This window comes from Microcaecilia unicolor, chromosome 9, assembly GCF_901765095.1.
Source record: "Microcaecilia unicolor chromosome 9, aMicUni1.1, whole genome shotgun sequence".
Lineage (NCBI taxonomy): Eukaryota > Metazoa > Chordata > Amphibia > Gymnophiona > Siphonopidae > Microcaecilia > Microcaecilia unicolor.
The window spans coordinates 140,640,799-140,664,027 of NC_044039.1; the positions used below are offsets into that span (position 1 = coordinate 140,640,799).

General features: G+C 43.5%; 1 protein-coding gene across 4 annotated transcripts in view; it reads left to right on the top strand.

Moving 5' to 3' along the window:
- Positions 1 to 23,229, top strand: part of ELMSAN1 (ELM2 and Myb/SANT domain containing 1) — a 177,755-nt gene that overhangs the window by 140,598 nt on the left and 13,928 nt on the right. For all 4 annotated transcript variants that reach the window (XM_030215485.1, XM_030215484.1, XM_030215482.1 and 1 more), the window contains 6 exons: positions 3,451 to 3,796; positions 4,566 to 4,632; positions 8,309 to 8,451; positions 14,389 to 14,492; positions 21,611 to 21,686; positions 22,584 to 22,672. In XM_030215485.1, the coding sequence (XP_030071345.1) occupies positions 3,451 to 3,796; positions 4,566 to 4,632; positions 8,309 to 8,451; positions 14,389 to 14,492; positions 21,611 to 21,686; positions 22,584 to 22,672 (825 nt within the window). The remainder of the gene's footprint in view (positions 1 to 3,450; positions 3,797 to 4,565; positions 4,633 to 8,308; positions 8,452 to 14,388; positions 14,493 to 21,610; positions 21,687 to 22,583; positions 22,673 to 23,229) is intronic.

The window sequence follows — 23,229 nt, forward strand, 5'->3', positions numbered from 1 at the left end:
ATTAGTTCAAGTAAGCCTAACGTCAGTTAATGGAGACTGTATAACGTCAGTTAACGGAGACTGTATACTGTACGTATAATAAACAGTACTGGTACATATGTTTATCAGATATCAAGCTTCTTTGGGTCACAACGGTTAAGTGCACGCTCCGGTTAACTGCATGTATTTCTTTGGTCCCAGACCCTTGCACTTAAGCGGATTGCACTGTACTCATCAGCTGTACATATTAACTCTCAGAAGGAAGCTTGTGAACAGCAAAACTCCAGCATATATCCCATGATAGTTCTCTGAAGTTTGAATTGTAGCATTTAACCAGTCTTGGGCATCTTGCACATTGAGAAACATTTTCCAGGCCTCCTCTGTAAAGACCTTCAACTGTGCAGGGTTTAAAAGCATGAAGCCAACTTGGCGCTCAAAAGGCGAGGCACAAACCAGTGTGAATACCTTGTGGCACTCTGTCAAGGCTGAAGAGTAATCTTGAAAGATTTTAATCGGTATGCTCATATTTGATTCTTTCCTGGTTCTGTTTGTAGAAGCATAACAGGGCTGCTTTTTGCTCATAATTATGGAATTTAGCATTGCCCCATCAAGCCACCAGCCTAGGCAGTGTGTTTTGTTTTTGTTACATTTGTACCCCGCGTTTTTCCCACTCATGGCAGGCTCAATGCGGCTTACATGGGGCAATGGAGGGTTAAGTGACTTGCCCAGAGTCACAAGGAGCTGCCTGAAGTGGGAATCAAACTCAGTTCCTCAGTTCCCCAGGACCAAAGTCCGCCACTCCTCCACATTGTAGGTGATATGGGCTCCCTCCATGTGGTGCTGGAAATTGAGCTTGCAGCCATTCCTCCAAAATCTCCACCAGGCGAGACTCCGGGAGTGATTCTGGGAAATCGATGAAGCGCAAATTCTCACCTCAATCGGTTCTTATGGTCGTCCAGCTTTGCTGCCTGTTGTTTCACCCAAAGTGTAAATGCATCCAAATCGTGGCAGTAGTTATTTATAGAGTCTTCTGAGTCAGAGACATGCACCTCTGACTCTCCTGTACATCCGGGAGCATTTGGTGCACTGATTGCATTTGCTCAAACAAATGTTGTAATTGTGGCTCGAGCACTTTAACCACCACCGCAGTAATATCTGCAGTTAACGCCACTGATGTGGTAGGCGATGGAGATGGGGGAGAGCCTGCCATTTTAGCTGACAGAGGCTGCGTCTGCTCTCCGTCTTTAAGTGTTTTTCCTGCCATTGTGTCTCCCGCTTTCAGAATAAATTTGTCCGTTCAGGTCTCAGCTGAATGAAAACACTGGCTAAGAGGTAAATTAGCAAAAAAAACAGGAACAAATCTGGGGGTGCCCTTGAGCAGCAACAGGATACCACGTTCTGCTCTGCTCACTACATCACGTGATCTGGATACCAGTTGTATATAACGCTCAGTTGTAAACATATGGATGGCTTACCTGTAAAAATTGAAGCTCTCTTTCTTCAAATGTGACCATTTTGGGAATGGAAAAAGGCAGAGAATGTAACAGAGAGAGAAAATAGGCAACGTGACCTCTTCACTCAAGTCAGAAACTGATAACATAACCGCTTGAAGGGAAGGTTTCCCAAAATACATGAGCACTCTGGACTAATCAGATATTCCCCTTTTTGTGGATTTCTCTGACCCGGCAGTTGATTGCAGTTAGTGTGCAGACACTTATGCAGGATCCAGCAAAAGTGATACTTTAGTGGAGCTGAAAAGTATTTAATACTTCCAGAAAGGTCAGCCAGTGTCACTTGTATGAAAGAACTGCTCATCTTGGGTGGCTGAAAAGTCAGCCAAGTTATTTGGGGCTTGGCGTGTGCAGAGAAATGATCCTTAGTTTCTTCCCAGTAGTATGCTAATGCCCCGCTGAATGTAGCAAAATGCTGCCTACTCCTGCTAGAGTTTGTAAGCTTTGTTTTAGACCAGTGCAACTTTCTTCAAATCAGTCACCTTATTTTCTAATTCTTCCTACTTTCTTACTCATCTATATGTTAAAATTTTGCCTTACCCCTCACTACCAATTAATAATGTTCTAGTACATATTGTGTTGTCATTGCAAGTAGTATACCATGCCATACTTTTTATTGTTGTTCGAATATTTTTACTGCTCTAATTGCCTCCTGCTTATGTTTTATCTATTCTTACTGTACACCACCTTGAGTGAATTCCTTCAAAAAGGCAGTAAATAAATCCTAATAAATAAATATTTCTGTAGCCATAACCCCATTTGTGGGGCCACAGAAAGCATGTTTGAGCAGGGACTGTCTTTCTTCTATGTTTGTGCAGCGCTGCGTACGCCTTGTAGCGCTATAGAAATGCTAAATAGTAATAGTAGTAGGCTCGCCAGGTCACAACCTATAGTTTGGGAAACTAGAAAGGAGAGGGACAGGACAATTGATTCTTAAATCCAGTCAGTGATACCTGCAGATAGTTTATATGCTGAAGGTCAGTCCTGTCAGAGATGGTCATGTATACATCTTGGATGCCCTAAAAAGCAGACCTTCCATAGCATCCCTCTAGTCAGCACATACGGATGGGTTATGCATTCCCACCAGCCGATAGAGACTGTGAGGGCTACTGATTTCCAAGGTAGTCTATAAGTCTCTGTCTGCTGGTGGGAGGGATTAAAGGAAAGAAAATGAGCAGGTAAGACCTAATTTCTCCTTTTTCAAGTCCTTGAGGTATAAAATTAAAAAATGTTGCATTTGGCCAGGAAGAAACTGAACTACAAAGGCCTCAAATCCATAGGGCTATTTTGACTTGATTTGTTTAGAATAGCTTAGGACCTTGATAAACGTATCAAGTTTCTTCTGCTTCACAAAGAAACAAAACTGAATAAGATGCATGTCAATTAGCCAGTGAAAACATCTTTACCAGGAAGATGTATTATGGTTTCAGCAGCATAAGATTGTGAAGGCTGTGGTTTTAGGCAACTAATTGGCACTCTATACACCTACCTGATAGCCTGTGCAAATCCAGCCAGTATCACACACAAAATACCACAGTACTTTAAATGTCAGCTTGTTATACAGCTAAAGTCTGCATGTAACAACAGTGATGTAAAGGCTGTGCATTAACTTACCCAGGTAAATTTTTGAAACTTACTTTCAGTGTGTTTTCAACTATATGTCTAGAATGCCCTTGTTGTCTTCTCCTCTGAAAATCCTTTTTTCTATGTGGCTAAAACTCAGTTACATAGGGCTGATTTAGGAGGGTCCACCCAATGTGTTGAAGCCACTTTCTGCCACAGTGCGGTAACTCGCCCATAGTGTGCTTTTGTTCCATACTTGAGGAGGATAGCACTGGTAGAGCAACTTAATGGAAGGATGGTATATAAACCTCATCCGGACTGCAGTGTCCTTTTAAATTGTGGTCATCTTGAGTACACCTGGTTGCATTACATAACAAATATGTCACTCTTTTTACAGGATGAGAATGCTCTTTCCAGGGAGGAAAGGGACCTCCTGGCCCGGAAGCCAAAGCAACGTCCAAGACCAGAACCGTTATTCATCCCGCCTAAACCTGGCACCTTCATTGCACCTGCAGTCTACTCCAATATTACACCTTACCAGAGTCACCTGCGTTCACCTGTCCGCTTGGCGGACCATCCGTCGGACCGAAATTTTGAGCTGCCCCCCTATACGCCTCCACCTATTCTTAGCCCTGTGCGGGAGGGATCAGGGCTCTATTTCAATGCCATCATCTCAGCTGGTGGCCTCTCGGTTCCACCGCCCATCACCCCCAAGAGCAGCACAAGAACATTGCTTAGAGTCAGTAAGTCCACTTCTCTTTTCAGTTGGGCTTAGGAGGACACAAGAATGTCAACATCCATAATATGCGATATATGTGCAGTCCAGACATTCAGAAATGGCAGCGTGCTTTCAGTGCAGTAGGTTCTCACCAGTCAAGGACCTGTTGAACTAATGCAGAGAGGGAGTATACTAAAGGTCAAGGAAGGACACATTCCTCAGAGGGCATCTAGCCAGCTAATTAAGGAGGTTACTAGTTCCTCTAGCGTAAACATTTCCCCATACAGAGGAGCTAAATATTGGGGGTGTAGCCTAGCTGGGGAAGAAAACTGAATGTGCATACTAGATATTCAAATCTCTGTGTAGTTCCTTCTGGGTAATACCATTTTCAGGTTCAGCAGGGATTATGTGCACAAGAACTTTTGTGTATCCATGATTATTTAGCATCTCTTAGAAAATTTGATTTGGGCTACTATGTGGCTCATTTTCAAAGCACTTAGACTTGCAAAGTTCCATAGGTTACTGTGGAACTTTGTAAGTCTTGCGTGCTTTGAAAATATATCTCCACATGAACAGTGCCCCTTTAATGTTCAGATAGAAGAAACAGTTGGGTCCAGTCCAAGCCCTGCTTTGAACACTGTTGTAACTTCCATGTTCAGTCTATATAAGAGTGGCAGAATGGGTCATCTCCAGCTGCCCACTCAGCTGGGTTTTAATTGAGCAATAGGTTTCTAGGTGGTTCTGGGTTAATATAGCCTTTATGTGTATTCCCATTTCTGCCTCATATTTTTCAGGTAGTTCAGAAGTCACCCCTCCCGTCCTTTCAGTCATGGGGGAAGGCACACCGGTCAGCATTGAGCCGTAAGTATGCAAGGCCAGGGCTCTGCCAGATTTTCCTGTCTTCTAGCACACTAAAGACAGTGCAATCGGCACTTCCCCATCTCCAAGTTTGTCAGGATCAGGGGCTTGTTACGCAGCTAAAATGGTGTGAAGGCTGTTCATTAGCTTTCCCAGTACATTTTTTTTTACTTGAATATTTATTAAAGTTTAAGTACTTTCGTAAACATATAGAAATATGTACAGTCATTTCAAGAATTAAAAGTACAACATAACTACGTCATAACCCTCCTTAACCTAACCGTCAGCATATGCACCCTCCCCACCTAACCAGTATTTTATTTAATTATTACAGTTTCTTTACCGCACTATCACACTTTTTTTCTAGTTGGTTTACAATTTTCAGATACACAATAAAAAAGGATCAGTAACACTAGTTCTTCCAGCAAAACAAACAAAAGTCACAGATAGCAAACATCCTAAGCCTCCAGATCAATACAAAAGGCTTCCCTAAAAAGGAACACCTTCACACATTTTCTAAATTGACCATAGTTCTTCAATAAGTAAATTTGATCTGGGAGCCGATTCCACAGCCTCGCTCCTTCCACATAAAACATTCTCAATCTATGATCTTCCAATTGTAAATAATTCACAGTAGGTACATCACGTAACAACTTGTTATCAGAGCGAAGGGACCTTTTTGGACAGTAAATTCATAATAGAGTAGCCAGACTGACATGAACCTCATTGTTCAGACACTTACAAATTACCCATCCCACCTGCCCTAAACAGATTCCTTCAACCGCCCGCACCCCTTACCCCCCCATCCCCCTCATAGATTCACAGTCTAAATATTGTTGTAATACCCCCTCCCCCCAAATGCTCAAAAGGATTCTACCGATTATACACAGCAGCTATGAGTTTTTCCATCAAAACAACATACTTACATTTTTGGCACTATCTGTCTACAGAGAGTGAAGTGTGTGAAGTCCAATCTGCCGCAGTATATTTTTGAAATTTAACCTTGATACATGTAGTCCCTGACATGCCCTTGCTTCCATCTCCTCCCAAATGCCTTTTTTTCTTTGTGGCTCTAAAACTCAGCAACATAGGACTAATTTAGGAGGGTTAACCCAATTTCCACCTGAGTAGTGTCCAGCTTAGATAATTTTAAACAGTGGGAGTAATATTCAGCCTGCAGCTGTCGGTACATTTTAGCCGCTGACAGCTGTGGGTTGAATTAAGCCCAGATAGTTGATGCTAGGTCATGTCCAGACTCCAGTATTGAACATCCGGGTACGTGCAATCACCTGAAAGTTAGTCGGGCACCGGCTTATATTCAGACTGGAGCCCAGTTAGGATGGGCTATTTGCAATTTTTGTTAACAACCAAAATAACATTAAAACTGCTAGCCAGCATTCTTGAATACAGTTATAACTAATCCAATAGCCACAGTTATTACAGCAATGTAAAAATGAACAAGACACTTAACAGTTGGTCAATCGTTGGGGTTTTTTTGTTTTGTTTTTTTGTTTTATGTCTTTCACTCCCTTATCCCTTCTCTAATTAACAAAATACAAACCAAATCTTGCAGTATATCCAGTGGTGTGCTAGTAAATTTTTAACAACAGGCTCTCTCCCCGGTCCACCTCTGCGCCCCCCCCAAAAATTGCAGAGCTGGCTATAGCGGGGGAGGGGAGCAATGCATTACTCTCTCCAGGAAAAAAAATTAAATGATCCCAGGTTCCACTCTAATTCATGTTTAATGTGGGATAAAATGCCATAAATAAGTAAATAAATATAAACTTTTAATGTTGAGCACCTGATTCTCAAAGTGAACATATGCCAAACACTATAATGAAAATAAAATGATTTTTTTTCTACCTTTGTTGTCTGGTGACTGTTTTTCTGATCATGCTGGCCCAGTATCCGATTCTGCTGCTATCTGTCCTCTTAACTCCGTTTCCAGGGCTTCCTTTCCATTTATTTCTTTCCTCTTTTCTTCTTCATTTCTGGTCCTCAGCTTCTGCCTATTTTCTTCATCCATGTGCAGTTTTTCTCCTCTCTTCCTTTTCCTTCATCTCATCTCCTTCCTCACTCTTCTCTCCCCTCCATCCATGTCCAGCATTTCTTCTCTCTCCCCTCCTCTGCCCTGCCCTGCATGCACCCAGATGTCTAGCAGCGACCCTCCTCTGTCCTGCATGCACCCATGTGCAGCAGTGACCCTCCTTTCCCCTGCCCTGCATGCACCCATGTCCAGCAGTGTACCCTCCTCTCCCCTGCCCTGCATGCACCCATGTCCAGCGAACCCCCTCCATCCACCCATGCCCAGCAGCGACTCTCTTTTCCCCCCTGCCACCCCCTCCCGAGTTGTTTTGTGAATTCTTCTCCTCCCTCCTGATCCGGTCCCTCACCGCCCGCTTGTTTTTTAAATTCTTCGCTTCCAGCGCCGAGTCGCCGACTGTCCTGAGTCCTCCCTTGCCGATTTGTGCTTCGAAATGGCCGCCAAGACTTCAGGCCGCCTCTGGAAGTCTCAGTGGCCATTTTTAAAGCGCAAATCGGCAAGGGAGGACTTGGGACAGTCCGCGACTCGGCGCTGGAATCAAAGAATTTAAAAAACAAGCGGGCGGTGAGGCGGATCCAGAGGGAGGGCGGAGAGCCAGAGCTGGCTCGGTATTTTCAACAACTGGCTCGCAAGCCGGAAGAAAATTTAACAACTGGCTCTTGCGAGCCGGCTCCAGCACACCACTGAGTATATCTTACGCTAGATTTGGATAAAGAAATACCCCCCCACCCCCACCCATCCAGCTAATAGTTCAAGACCCAGCTGCTTGCCCAATGAGACGGGGCCAACCACACTTACCGTCCTAACTTTATCCAGTTGCTTAACTGGTTAGCAAACTGAATATCGCCGCTAACTGGTTCAATGCTGGCTCTGGCTCAGACCACCTTGGCACTAACTGGGCAATGCCACGGTGATCAGGGGCAATAGTGACACCTCCTGCTTAAAGTACCATTGAATATTGCCAAATGGCCATATCAGCAGGGTGTAACCTGCAGGAGTCCCTCCAGACACATCCTTTGATCATGAGTTGAGGGATCATGAGCTTCACCTCTGTAGAGTGCTGATTTCCAGTGGTGGCAGGCTGTAACATACTAGAGCCCTGGACTGACTGACTGGGAGTGAAGGGAGATAGCAGAGATTGCTGTGGATCCTCTGCCTTGTGAGTAATCTCTTGTGCCTGGAAGTCTACGTTTTATGTTCCTCAGCTTCTTTCCATTCCCTAGACTTCCCAGCTAGGCTTAGTAGCTGATATCTCACTAGTGAGCATTTGAGTACTGTGGACTTTTTCACAGTTGAGAACCCACAGTATGACCCCATAATGTGGACACTCGCCCTGTATTGCCCCCCTCCCAGTGCATCATGAACTTATTGATCACAGAAACCACCACTACTATTACTACCTATTTGTATAGTGCTGCTAGACATATGCAGCGCTGTACACCAACAAGTAAGACAGGCCCAGCTTGACAGAGCTTAGAATCTATTCAAGACCAACAGATAAGGGCCTGATTTTCGAGAAAAGCTGAGCTCCTAAGTTAGGCTCTTAAATTTGTGCCCTATTTTTAGCTAAACCAATGCCACCTGGGGGTGGGGCCTTGCCATTGACTTTTCTGAACCATGTTTTTGTTGCTGCAGGCGGATCAATGTGGGCCCACGGTTCCAGGCTGAAATCCCTGAGCTGAGAGAAAGGTGTCTGGCAAATCTGGACAAGCATAAAGCAGATCTGGTGTGGCGGCCATGTGGGGACCTGGAAACCAACAAGGCGACACAGGACAAAGGTAAAAAATTGGAAGGACCAGCAGTTGGGGGTACACCATGGTGTGCCAGTAATATCCTCGGGGAAGAGGGGTCAAGAAGAGCCAAACACAGTAGTGTCAGTTACCTTGAACTTGAACCGTGAAGGCCACAGATCCTGGAAAATAGACTTGCTCGCCTCAGAATTAAAAAAAAAAAAAAATTTCAGTTCTAACTATGACTGCCAAAAATGTCCAGATTCTCAATGCCTCTGTGGTTAGTTGCCAGGGCTGAATATTCAGATAATGCAATCAGCACTGAACTTAAATTTAGATAGAGGGGATAGTAACAGTCCATCTACTGTGCCCTACAAGATAAACTTATTACATAAGGTATGATGTGATACTTCATATGTATATCTGATCTTCATTTGTCCTTGCCATTTTCCCAGCAAAGACTGTAGAAGTCTGCCCAGCACTGTCCTTGTTCTAAACTTTCTAAAGTTGTCATTGAAGCCCCTGAAAAGCCCCACTCCAGCCCATCCAAATCTGTTCAGCCATGATAAGGGCACAGACTGTAGAAGTCTGCCCAGCGCTGGCTTCACTTCCCAATTAATAGTGTTGCCACCTAATCACTGCTAAGCTTCTTTGGATCCATTCCTTCTAAACAGGATTCCTTTATGTTTATCCCATGCATTTTTGCAATCCATTACTGTTTTCATCTCCGACAACTGTTGCGGGAGGGCATTCCAGGTACCTACCACCCTGTTGGTGAAAGAAATACTTCCTGACATTATTCCTGAGTCAGCCCCCCTTCATCCTCAATTCTTGTCCTCTTCTACTACCCTCCCATCCCTGGAAAAGGTTTGTTTGTAGATTAATACCTTTCAAATATTTATATCATATCACCCCTGTTTCTCCTTTCCTCAGTCTTTTTGTTCTGTGTATGGCAGACTGAATATTCCTGCTGTCCAGATACGTTCTGTGACCTCCCTGGCTCACCTGTGCTCTGCCCTGGCACCAGTCTGTCAGCTTATTCAGAGGTACTAACTGAATAGTGCCTCTGGACATTCCGATCAGCTGCACTTACCCGGATAGCACAGAACGACTGTGGCACCAGTTTTAAGTCTCCTGTTTATATGTTTCTTCTATTCTTATTTATTCCAGTCATCACACTGATAGTCAAGAACCATGCACAGAGGATCCCCTTAACCCTTTAGTGTCCAATGTTCCCGTAATAAGCCACATGGGAACAGATTGATGGGAACAGTGGACACTAAAGGGTTAAATTAATCAGGAACCATGTACAGAGGATCCCCTTGGAACCCAGCAATCATAAGCCCTAAGTTCAGGCAGCCACTTGGTGCCACCATTGCACAAGGGCTGGAACCTCCCTCCTGGAAACTGTGAATGTTGGCTGTTCACAATTTCTAGTCCCTGCTGATCTGACCTGATTGGGAATCAACCCAGGGTCATCTACATGGCAGTGTGCTTCATTACCACTGAACCACTAGACTGGCCCAGCGAACTTGTTATAATAATAACAAAGTAATAGATGAAATGATGGTGGAGAGGGAGGTTGCCTTAAAATCTGGTTATCTGTGCATAAGAAGGGGCCATGCTGGAGAGCCATCAGAAAGTGGTGCTTCTGCTTATCCATTTCTCTTCCTTGCTAGCAGCATACCCAGGATCTCTCGGTGTGGATGAAGGCCACTTCATGTGTTTAGGATATAGCCACATTATTGTTTCTACTGCTGTTGGTTAAACATGGTGACATAGGCGTCTGATATAAGAGGCTTGGGGAGACTAAGCTTCTCTCTTTATTCCCCCCTCTCCTCAGGACACACGTGGTCCCAGGCTTCTGGTATCTCTTCCTCTCCCTTGATCGCTGTCAGTAGTGGTGGTGACACTGCAGAGATTATAGTAGGTTGCTGAGGCTCCGAGGCAGCCTACTGTAATTGCTGCAGTGTCATTACCACTGCTGACAGCGGTCAAGGCAAGTGAGAGGGACTGTCGGATTGCGGGGAGGGAAGCAAAGGGAGAATTACTGGAAGTGCATGGGAGGGGAGAGGAAGGACGCTGGACTGCAGGATAGGGGGAGAGAGGTTTCCAGGTGCCACTGTGCTGGAATGGGGGTGGGGAAGTATGAGATGGATGGACAGAGAAGAAATCAAAATCAAAATGGTCACTGTCTTGATCTCATCTTCTCCTCCAACTGTTCACCCTCTAGTTTCCTTGCCTCTGATCTTCCCCTCTCTGATCACTATCTTATAACTTTCACACTTAAATCTCCTCCCTCCCAGTCCCGTCCTATTATATCTAATTTATCTAGGAATCTTCACGATATTGACCCTTCATCTCTATCCTCCCATGTTTCAAACCTCCTCTCTACTGTGGCACCATCCACGTCTGTCAACGAGGCTGTTTCTTCTTACAACAATACTCTATCCTCTGCCTTAGACACTCTTGCACCTTTGATGACCCACCCTATAAGGCGCACAAAACCCCAACCTTGGCTGACTTCTAATATCCGCTACCTACGTTCCTGTACCCGCTCCGCCGAACGCCTCTGGCGGAAATCTCGGGCCCTTGCTGATTTCCTACACTTTAAGTTCATGCTGACCTCCTTCCAATCTGCTCTTTTACGCGCCAAACAGGATTATTATATCCAACTGACCAACTCTCTTGGCTCTAACCCTCGACTTCTCTTCACCACATTGAACTCTCTCCTCAAGGTGCCCCCTCCCCCAACTCCCCCTTCATTATCTCCTCAGACCCACCCTTGCTGAATTCTTTCACAATAAGGTTCAAAAGATAAACCTTGCTTTCTCTACCTCACCACCTCTCTCTCCACTAGTCCGTTCCCCTCTCTCTCCTTCCCCTCATTCTTTTTCCTCCTTTCCTGAAGTTACTATAGAGGAAACTACACTTCTGCTTTCTTCCTCAAAATGTACCACCTGTTCCTCTGATCCTATTCCCACCCACCTTCTTAATGCCATCTCACCTGCTCTTATTCCTTTTATCTGTCACGTTCTCAACCTCTCACTTTCCACTGCAACTGTCCCTACTGCTTTTAAACATGCTGTGGTCACACCTCTCCTTAAGAAGCCTTCACTCGACCCTACTTGTCGCTCTAATTACCGACCCATCTCCCTCCTCCTTTTTCTCTCCAAATTACTTGAGCGTGCTGTTCACCGCCGCTGCCTTGATTTTCTCTCCTCACATGCTATTCTTGACCCACTACAATCTGGTTTTCGCCCTCTCCACTCAACCGAAACTGCTCTTACTAAAGTCTCCAATGACCTATTACTGGCTAAATCCAGAGGTCTCTATTCCATCCTCATTCTTCTTGATCTTTCCGCTGCTTTTGACATTGTCGATCGCAGCATACTCCTTGATATCCTGTCCTCACTTGGATTCCAGGGCTCTGTCCTTTCCTGGTTCTCTTCCTACCTCTCCCTCCGCACCTTTAGTGTTCACTCTGGTGGATCCTCTTCTACTTCTATCCCTCTGCCTGTCGGCGTACCTCAGGGTTCTTGGTCCCCTCCTCTTTTCTATCTACACTTCTTCCCTTGGTTCATTAATCTCATCCCATGGCTTTTCCTACCATCTCTATGCTGATGACTCCCAAATCTACCTTTCTACCCCTGATATCTCACCTTGCATCCAAACCAAAGTTTCAGCGTGCTTGTCTGACATTGCTATCTGGATGTCTCAACGCCACCTGAAATTAAACATGACCAAAACCGAACTTCTCATTTTTCCCCCCAAACCCACCTCCCCACTCCCCCCGTTTTCTATTTCTGTTGATGGCTCTCTCATTCTCCCTGTCTCCTCGGCTCGAAACCTTGGGGTTATCTTTGACTCTTCTCTCTCCTTCTCTGCTCACATCCAGCAGACCGCCAAGACCTGTCGTTTCTTTCTTTACAACATCCGTAAAATCCGCCCCTTTCTTTCCGAGCACTCTACCAAAACCCTCATCCACACCCTTGTCACCTCTCGTTTAGACTACTGCAATCTGCTTCTTGCTGGCCTTCCACGTAGTCACCTCTCCCCTCTCCAATTGGTTCAAAACTCTGCTGCCCATCTCGTCTTCCATCAGGGTCGCTTTACTCATACTACCCCTCTCCTCAAGTCGCTTCACTGGCTCCCTATCCGTTTTCGCATCCTGTTCAAACTTCTTCTACTAACCTATAAATGTACTCACTCTGCTGCTCTCCAGTATCTCTCCACACTCGTCCTTCCCTACACCCCTCCCCGTGCACTCCGCTCCATGGATAAATCCTTATCTGTTCCCTTCTCCATTACTGCCAACTCCAGACTTCGCGCCTTCTGTCTCGCTGCACCCTACGCCTGGAATAAACTTCCTGAGCCCCTACGTCTTGCCCCTTCCTTGGCCACCTTTAAATCTAGACTGAAAGCCCACCTCTTTAACATTGCTTTTGACTCGTAACCACTTGTAACCACCTGCCTCCACCTACCCTCCTCCTTCCTGTACAAAATAATTGATTTGATTTGCTTACTTTATTTTTTGTCTATTAGATTGTAAGCTCTTTGAGCAGGGACTGTCTTTCTTCTATGTTTGTGCAGCGCTGCGTATGCTTTGTAGCGCTATAGAAATGCTAAATAGTAGTAGTAGTAGGAATTATACCTGTGGACCAGCCAGGGGAAGAGGGAGAGAGAAAGAGACTGGACTTGGGGGAGGGGAAGAACCATTGTATCCCAGGAGGGGGAGAAGCTGGACCATGAAGCGCTGGAGGGAATTAAGAGGGAGAGCGACTGGCCCCAGGGAGGGTGATACAGAAGGAACTGAAGAGAAAGAGGGTCAGGAAGAGAGAAGACATGCTGAGCACGGAGAGAGCATAGGGACATAAAAAGGGCAACTCTGGATAGAGAGAGGATAGGGATATGGAGGGGAGATAGGGAGAGGGACACAGAGGAGAGATACTAGACAAGATGGATAGAGATGCAGAGGAAAGATAGATGAGAGATCCTGCAAAGACAGGAAAAAACACAGAAAAGAAGACGAGGCACTAGGCCCAAAGCAAATAGAAAAAATTGCTCAGACAACAAAGGTAGAAAAAGTATTTTATTTTGAATTTATTAATTGGACTATGTTAGCTTTTAGAAATTTGCATCTCCGATAATTTGCATTTCTTTCTATAGTGTTGCTATGTGCAGACTCTGACCTTGAGGTTTCCAGTTCATTGTTTTTTGCTTTTATATCTCTATTACTGATCTGTGGTCCCTTGTTTCATATTTGTTGAGAGGTCTGTTTGTATTTTGCTTGTGTGTCCAAGATGCGGTATTCTGCTAACATGTAGTTTCTGTTTAGAGATCTGTAGCAATCCAGTTTGTTCACTAGAGAGGGTGTGTTGGTATTGTAACGCCTGATATAGTGCTGTCTTTTCACAGATAAGGTTATTGCTCTTTCAGTCCTGTTAGTGTTGTTTGGGAATGGTAAGGTTCTGAGTGTGTGTTTGCACAAGCTTGTGCATAGTGTTTTGCAGTTCAGGGATTGTGTGTTGGCCTTACTGAGGTGACATCAAAACTTTAATATAATTTTATTTTGTCATAACATCAGACATGATCTGAGGGCAAGTGAGATGTAGAAGAGAAGCAGACTTTTTTTTTCCCCAATCTGCTTTAATTGAATTGCTTAAGAGATCTATATATTTCTACTGAAGTTTGCACTATTTAATTTTCTTGCCACTTTATTTTTTGGATTTGATGTATATTATCTAAATTTTAATAAAAATGCATTGCTTGTAACTATTTTACCAACACTCTTTTCTGCATGTTGTCAAACAGTTATGGACTCAGTCCCCTCCCCAAATAGCTGAGCCACCGACCACCTATGCATGGTGAATTTCCAAGCAGCCGAGTCAGAAAACCTAGGTTTAGTGTGGCCCACAGCATAAAATAGGAAGTGTCATTTCCTGTCCCATCTTTAAACTGAATTTACTCTCTGCCTGATGACAGTGGAGGATTTCCTGACTGCAGCCTGTTCCAGCATTCTCCCCGGAGGTGGCACAAACCAGGAGCTGGCCTTCCATTGCCTGAACGAAGCAAAGGGCAACATCCTGGTAAGTGAGGCAGAATCTTTGGCCTGGATTATCTGGTGAATTTCAGTGTTACTGAAACTTGAGGTTTGATCAGTGTCAGGCGTTTTGTGCAGGAGTGAGGCTAAGTGGAAGTTTTCCTTCTCGAATGCTCTGTGTGATTTTTTATTTCCCCATTCAAAGGGGCCCTTGTGGTTGCAATTGTGAGCACTCTCAGCATACCTCAGTCTACAGAGTCGCCTGCCAGTCTACGCCTCAGCACCTCCAGAGATGGCAGCATGCCACACAGGCCCTTAAAAGCATTTTAAGAAGGTTTCAGTGGTAGATACAGAGATTGTAATGCAGCTGCATGACAAGGCAGTTTTAAAGGTTGTTGAGCCATTTTTTGAGACAAGTATCAAAAATTGCCTTACCTGGGTCATCAAGCCCGATATCCTGTTTCTAACAGTGGTCAGTCTAGGTCACAGTACCTGAAAGGATTCCAAGCAGTAGGAAGATACATTGCAGCTTACCCCCAGGTCTATCTTAAATGTTTTTTTCCTCCAGGAACTTCTCCAAGCCTTTAAGCCCAGCTGTGCTAACTGCTTTTACCATATCCACTGGCAGTGAATTCTAGAGCTTAACTATGTGTTGAGTAAAAATATTTTTTCTGATTTGTTTTGGATACGCTCCTTGTGTCCTGCTGTCTTTGTGCTTAAATTTACATGTTCCACTCAAGATTTTAAAGACCTTGGTTGCCTCTTCTCCTTGCTGAACAGCTTCAACCTTTCTAGCCTTTCCTAGTTTCATCTCCTTTATCCATAAACCGCTACTAAATGGACTTGGGAAAAATCCACAATTCCAGGAATAACATGTATAGAATGTTTGTACTTTTGGGAAGCTCACCAGGTGCCCTTGGCCTGGATTGGCTGCTGTCATGGACAGGATGCTGGGCTCGATGGACCCTTGGTCTTTTCCAAGTGTGGCATTACTTATATACTTATATGTACTTATGTTGGTTGCTCTTCTCTGTACCTTTTGTAATTCCACTATTTATGTCTATAATTTTTTTTTTTTTTTTAATGTGATGACCAGAGTTATGTACATAAGGTGCATATGCACTATGGAGCAGTATGAAGACATTAAGATACTCTTTTCTTTTTTATTTCATAAGACCTTTTATTGACAATGGCAAGCACAAAACAAGGCTGCGTCAACAAAAAACAAACATAAAATAAGACTTGTATATAAAATACATCAAAATATAAGCAATGAATGACCTACTAACTCAAGCTTTCCTCCCCCCCCCCCCCCCCAAATATAAAACCTTACTTAACCTAGTGAGAGGACCTCACAGTTTTTCCAGTTTCATCAGAGATTTTGTCATTCAGCTCACAGCTTTTCCATTTGACGAAGATATTGTAATCTAGAGATTCACTTTGTTTCCAATATTGGGACAGTGTAATCCTAGTTACCATCAAGGAGTGCCGAACATGAAAGTTTCTATAACTGGGATTTCCATGTGGAACTTCTTAAAGGGGCAGTTACGTTTGTGTACAGAAGCTTCACAATTTAAATGTTACTTGAAGACCTCTTTATTTGTTGAGGCATTTCTGTGATTGGAACAGTGGCAGATGAAGTATGTTGTATTATTAGCAGACAGTGTGGGTTTTTTTGTGGTTTTTTTTGTAATTTTGTTTATTTGTAATTTGTACTTAATGTATATTTTGTCTGTATTTTGTAAACCGCTTCGTTTTAAGTGGTATAGAAGTTTGGAAAATAAAAGCACAACACCAGGATCCCAAGGCACTTGTACACCCTGGATCATACTAATGTGGTGGTATTCTCTTCTTTCCTAATATTTTATAATGATCGATTGGCTTTTTTTGGCCACCACTGCAACACACTGAGTAGAGGATTTTAACATATTGTCCTCAGTGGTGCCTAGATCCTTTTCCTGGGTGTTTATTCCTAACATCTTGCATCATGTGGCTATACATTTGGGTTAATTTTCCCTATCTACATCATTGCGGGGTCCTTTTACTAAGGTGTGCTAACGAATTAGTGTATGTTAAGTGCCATGCAGCCCACAGGTATACAGTGGACTGCACGGCATTTAGTTTGTGCCAAGGGCTCCTTTTACAAAGCCATGCTGACGATTCCCGCACAGCATATGCAATAAAGCCCATAGGAACTGAATGGACTTTGTCACATTTGCCGCACCAGAATGGCTAGCGTGGCTTTGTAAAAGGAACCCTAAATCTGTTAGTACACCTTAGTATAAGTACCCTTTATGCGTTTGTCCACGTTAAATTTCATCTGTCATTTGAATACCTAGTCTCCCAGTCTTGCAAGTTCATTTTGTGATTTCTCACAATCTGCATGCGATTTAAAAATTTTTGAATAAGTATGTGTCATGTAAAATTTGATTACCTCATTGTTCTCATTTCCAGGTTATTTATAAATGTGTTAAAAAGCACTGGTCAGATCCCTGGGGCACTCCTCTATTCACTTTTTTGTATTGAGAAAATTTGGCCATTTAATCCTACTTTTTTTTTTTTTGTATCTTTTAGCCGGTTCCCAATACACACTAGAGTATTGCCTCTTGTCGTGTGCCTTTTTTTAAATATAATTTTTCTTTATTTGCAACAATCAGGACAAACAGTTTCACAGAATTAAAAAGAAATTGCCATTGATGACAACATTCTGTGATACAAACACTGCAGTCTCCCCATCTCCATCTCCATCCCATTTTAATTTCCTCAGCAGCATCTCATGAGAGACTTTGGAATATGCTTTCTGAAAATCTGAATATACTGTAATAACTAATTCATATTTATCCACAAACGTATTCATGCTTTCAAAAAATTTAGAAGATCCTTTGGTAAGGCAAGACTTCCCTTGGCTAAATCCATGTTGACTGTGTCCCAGTGCATTATGACTATTTATATATGCAATGATTTTGTTCTTTTTATAATAGTTTCTACCGTTTTAGAATAGTTTCTACCATTTGTCCAGCACCGATGTTAGACTCACCGTTTGTAGATTCCTACATCACCCTTGGAACTTTTTTTTTTTTTAAACTGGCATTACACTGGCCACCATGGCCACAAATCTTCAGAAACCATAGATGGTTGTGATGATAGATTACAAATTACTAATACTAAATCTGCAATTTAATTTTTGAATTCTTTCAGTATATACCATCCTGTCCAGGTGATTTGCTACTACTACTACTTAACATTTCTAAAGCGCTACTAGAGTTACGCAGCGCTGTACAATTTAACATAGAGGGACGGTCCCTGCTCAAAGAGCTTACAATCTAAGAGACAAATGAACGGTTAGTCCGATAGGGGCCGTCAAAATGGGGCAGTCTGGATTTACTGAACGGTAAGAGTTAGGTGCCGAATGCAGCATTGAAGAGGTGGGTTTTAAGCAAAGACTTGAAGATTCTTTGGTTTCTCTGTTTGTTTTATTATTTCTTCCAGGTTCACTGAGATTTGTTTCAGTTTTCCCTAATTGTCACTGTTAAATACCATTTCTAGCATGGTTAATTGTCCATGATTCATAGAAAGCTGTGAGAGTTATACTGGTTTGTTATCACTGCAGTGAAAATAGTGATTGATTAAAGTGGTTCTGTATTTACCAAGTGGATAAATTAGTTACTTTGCTTTGGTAAATTGGATCGGGTTTATTATAGCAAAACATGGTGGTAGTGTTTTATGAGGTTCTGATACATTCCTGGTTTTCTAGCTGCCACTTCAGTACATTCTGTACAAGAGACAGCTAAGGATAAAAAGTATGCCTGGAGAACAGTATGTCCTGCACTCAAGAGTGTAGTTTGCTGACCCTGTCGGGGGAGAGAGGGTTTTAATACTGCAGTAAGATGATCTTTAGCTACTGTTGTTGCTTTATAAAACCACCACTTACCCTTGGAGTGTACAAGTAGGAATGAATCTACTTCTTGAGATTTCAAACTGATATTTCAGACTCATATTTGGAAAAACTAAATATGAAAGTGCAACACCCCTAAGAGAGAAACTGCACTGGCTCCCACTTAAAGAACGCATTGCGTTCAAGATATGTACGATTGTACACAAAATTATTCACGCAGATGCCCTGATCTAAATGCTGAACCTAGTGGACCTACCTCCCAGAAACGCCACAAGAACATCCCGCAAATTTCTCAAGTTGAACTTCCCCAGCTGTAAAGGACTAAAATACAAGCTGATGCATGCCACTACCTTCTCCTACACGAGCACACAGATATGGAATGCTCTACCCACAGACCTGAAATCAATTGTCGAAACAAATAACTTTCGCAAACCTCTGAAGACATACTTCTTCAACAAGGCCTACAACGAGAGCCAACAGCTTCACTAATTCACTTTCCCAACCCAACCAGTTAGGAAAATCCACTTCTACTATCATCTGCCTAATCACTTCCTCTTTCTTCTCTACACACTACTAACTGTATCTGATATTCTGTAATGACAATGTCATAACAAAACGACAGGATTGTGAAAAATTACAAGAGGACCTTACGAGACTGGGAGACTGGGTGGCTAAATGGCAGATGAAGTTTAATGTGAGCAAGTGCAAGGTGATGCATGTGGGAAAAAAGAACCCGAATTATAGCTACGTCATGCAAGGTTCCACGTTAGGAGTTACGGACCAAGAAAGGGATCTGGGTGTCGTCGTCGATAACACACTGAAACCTTCTGCTCAGTGTGCTGCTGCGGCTAAGAAAGCGAATAGAATGTTGGGTATTATTAGGAAAGGTATGGAAAACAGGTGTGAGGATGTTATAATGCCGTTGTATCGCTCCATGGTGCGACCGCACCTTGAGTATTGTGTTCAATTCTGGTCGCCGCATCTCAAGAAAGATATAGTAGAATTGGAAAAGGTGCAGCGAAGGGCGACTAAAATGATAGCGGGGATGGGACGACTTCCCTATGAAGAAAGACTAAGGAGGCTAGGGCTATACAGCTTGGAGAAGAGACGGCTGAGGGGAGACATGATAGAGGTACATAAAATAATGAGAGGAGTGGAACAGGTGGATGTGAAGCTTCTGTTCACGCTTTCCAAAAATACTAGGACTAGGGGGCATGCGATGAAACTACAGTGTAGTAAATTTAAAACAAATCGGAGAAAATTTTTCTTCACCCAACGTGTAATTAAACTCTGGAATTCGTTGCTGGAGAAAGTGGTGAAGGCGGTTAGCTTAGCAGAGTTTAAAAAGGGGTTGGACGGTTTCCTAAAGGACAAGTCCATAAACCGCTACTAAACGGACTTGGAAAAATCCAAAATTCCAGGAATAACATGTATAGAATGTTTGTATGTTTGGGAAGCTTGCCAGGTGCCCTTGGCCTGGATTGGCCGCTGTCGTGGACAGGATGCTGGGCTCGATGGACCCTTGGTCTTTTCCCAGTATGGCATTACTTATGTACTTATAAGCCACATTGAGCCTGCAAATAGGTGGGATAATGTGGGATACAAATGCAATAAATAATAATAATATGGTTTAGCCACTGTTGGAAATAGGATGCTGGGCTCAATAGACTTTTGGCCTGACCCACTGTGGCTTATCTTATGTTCTCATCCCATGTCACCCAGACAGGCGAGTCCATTCTAGGTTTTGCCCCATTACACACTTGGCCCTGTGTTTTCATAGGAAAATCAGTGGGAATATTAGACCAATAGAATAGAGTGAAAGCAGGACTGAATCATTCTGTTTGGTTGATCTGGAAACGATAACAACCCCACCTGTGGCCAGCATATGTCACCAGCACTGCAGATCCACCCCTTGGTATGAATAAAAAGAACCCCCTCTAATGAAATAACTCCCCCGCTCCCCCTTTTCAGTCTGTCACTGCTCTGACTAAAAAGAACAGTTGATTTTTTTCCACCTGTTTTTCTGCACCACGTGGAATGTAAGCTCACGGAAGTGGAATTCCCACATTCTCAGAATCTTAGAGATCAATGCAGGAGTTCCAGCACTTCAGACTTACGTTCTGAGAGCTGCACAGTACATGGAAATAGATGGTAGTAATTAGTTGGGGTTTTTTACCTATGGCCACAGCAGTGGCAGCATCAAGGTGAGGAAGGTAATTAAATGGGGGAGTGATCTGCAGCTCAATGGTTTCCATTTCTTTTTATGCTATGGGCCCACTCACTTGTGTTGGGTCATGGTGAAGAAAAGCTGACATGTGCCAATGGTATTGGGCCCTGAACCCGGAAAAAGAAATTGCAGTAAGGGCTCCCGTGCTAACGCGGTGGTAACCAGACAGCACATGACTGCTTGTTTACCACCAGGTGACCTCCTGTGGAAATATTTTTTCAATATTTCCGCTAACGCTAAAAATGGCGAGCGCTGGGGGGTGGAACTACTGCTGGTACCTGTGTTGGGCCAGCGGTAGTTCCAGGTTGCCGCATGGCAACCCTTTAGTAAAAGGGCCCCTTAGTTATTTACCTTCTCCTTTTACAAAGCCGCACTAGCTGCTGCCAGTGCGGTGTTGCCAACACAGCCCATACAAAGTGAATGGGCTGTGTCGGCATTACCACATGGCTTTGTAAAAGGGAGGTCAGTCAGTCATTTATTCATTCATACATACATACTGACTTGTTCTGGTAAATTGGATTGAGTTGTACCGATTACACATTGCATGTGTTCGTGGTGTTGATGAAGTGAGCTGTGTCAGATATAATCAGGGTTTTTTTTAAAGGGGGTACTGAGCACATGCACCTTTTCCATTGTCTGCTAAAATTGACCCATGGTCCCCAAGCTTTAATGAAAGAGCTCAGGCTCTACACACCAATTCTGCCTTGTCATAGATTCTGTGACTGGTTGCAGGGGGCCTGGCTATTGCGGGGTGGGTCGCTCAGTAATCACCTCACTCCTGAAGGATGGCCTAGCATTTGAGTACCAGCACCTTTTTTTGCTAGTAAAAATGCACTGGTTAGTTGTGAATTCCACCCACACTCTATCCAAACGAGTTGTGGTCACAGTCGTGCAGAACTGATATGCAAAATATGCGTGTCCTTCATTTGGTTGCTATAAATCAAGAAAGGTTGCTAGTGACTGAGTGTGAAACATTTGCTCTTTCATTCATCCTGTGTGCATTTTTCTCTCTCCCATATAACACGTTCTTTTCCTCCATCAGTCTGCTTTGACCAAACTGCTGTTGAGGAGACCAAAGCGATCGAGGACTCACCCACTGACGGACTATCACTATGCAGGTACGCAGAAGAGGAGGGGGGGGAGTGGGTGACCTTCAGTGTCCACTGCATAGGTGAATGGGTTGTCAACTATCCGGGTCTTCCACCCATGGCATCTCTAACCTTAAAACAAATATGTCACCTCAGATTTTCTGGGGTTTTTATTTTTTTTAATTGTGATTGAGTAATAACTTCCATTATCTTCTGTTGCCTTTTGGAAACAATTATACAGAACAAACACTGAAATTAATAATTGAAGTTCTTCAAACTACACATTACAGATGTAAATGCTTGTGGCGCAAAGATACAGTCCAATGATAGATCGTTATTAACAGACAGTATTTTGTAGTAAGCCTCTGCTATGTCTTCCTTCTGTAACATATGAGTATTGGATGCAGAAGCCAAGTGTTGGTTGCTTCTTCAGCTGTGGAAATCTGGACTGATTCAGTGGCTACTGCATCTTGGGCCAGCAAGAGCTGAGGACACTGCAGAGACAGTAATCTCTGCCCCGAACAGGTGTCCCAGCCATTACACAACACTGACGTGTACTGGGCAGGGTAGGCCAGGGTTCAGAAGGACAATCACTGCAGATGATCAGCTTTAGAGAGGTAATATTCAAACAAGGAGAAAGCACAGGATAAAAAGGACACATAGAGGGAAAAAATCTTGTAGAAATCCACGTGATTGTTCGGTGGGACAGAGATCTGATAGGATCTCTCAGGATCAGCAGTGAACTGCAAGCAGGATTACATTGAGTATTGAATGGTACATGCTGTGTGATTCATTGCTTCCGATGCAGCAGGAACAGGAGCTCAGATTAGGGATGGGGGCAAGAGACAGATCAGGAAAGCCAAGTAGCTTACTTTTCTTTACTGTTTAGACTTCATCGATTTTAAACCAAATCCTTGTTTCCACTAGGCTCGGACAGATGGACATTAGCTGAAAAAAGACTTTTCAACAAAGGTATTGCAGTCTATAAGAAAGACTTCCTTCTGGTGCAAAAGCTGGTAAGTTACTCCAACTTTCTTAAAATGTTCACTCTCAGCAACATCCATTAACCAGTCACGCTCTCATAGTGGGACTGAGAAACAAGACAAGCTCTCATGAGCAAGGTGATAACCTAACTGCAGAATGGGGCTCCTCTGATCCTTCCATCAGGTGAACCAAATACCAGATGGGACGTGACTTAAGGTGTCCCCTTGCCCTTGACAATTTGGGGGGAGGGGGGTAATTCTGTAAAGTAGGCACTAACATTTATGCACCAGTTATATGTATAAATAGCATATACACACACATTTACGTGCATAAACATATACATGCTGGATATGCATCCATGTGCTATTCTGTCAATACATGCATATGTTATGTGGTGTGTACTTTACAGATGAGTGTGCACATGGGTGGACTTTGGCCAGGGTTTACATTTTTTTTTTTTTTGTTACATTTGTACCCCGTTCTTTCCCACTCATGGCAGGCTCAATGCGGCTTACATGGGGCAATGGAGGGTTAAGTGACTTGCCCAGAGTCAAAAGGAGCTGCCTGTGCCTGAAGTGGGAATTGAACT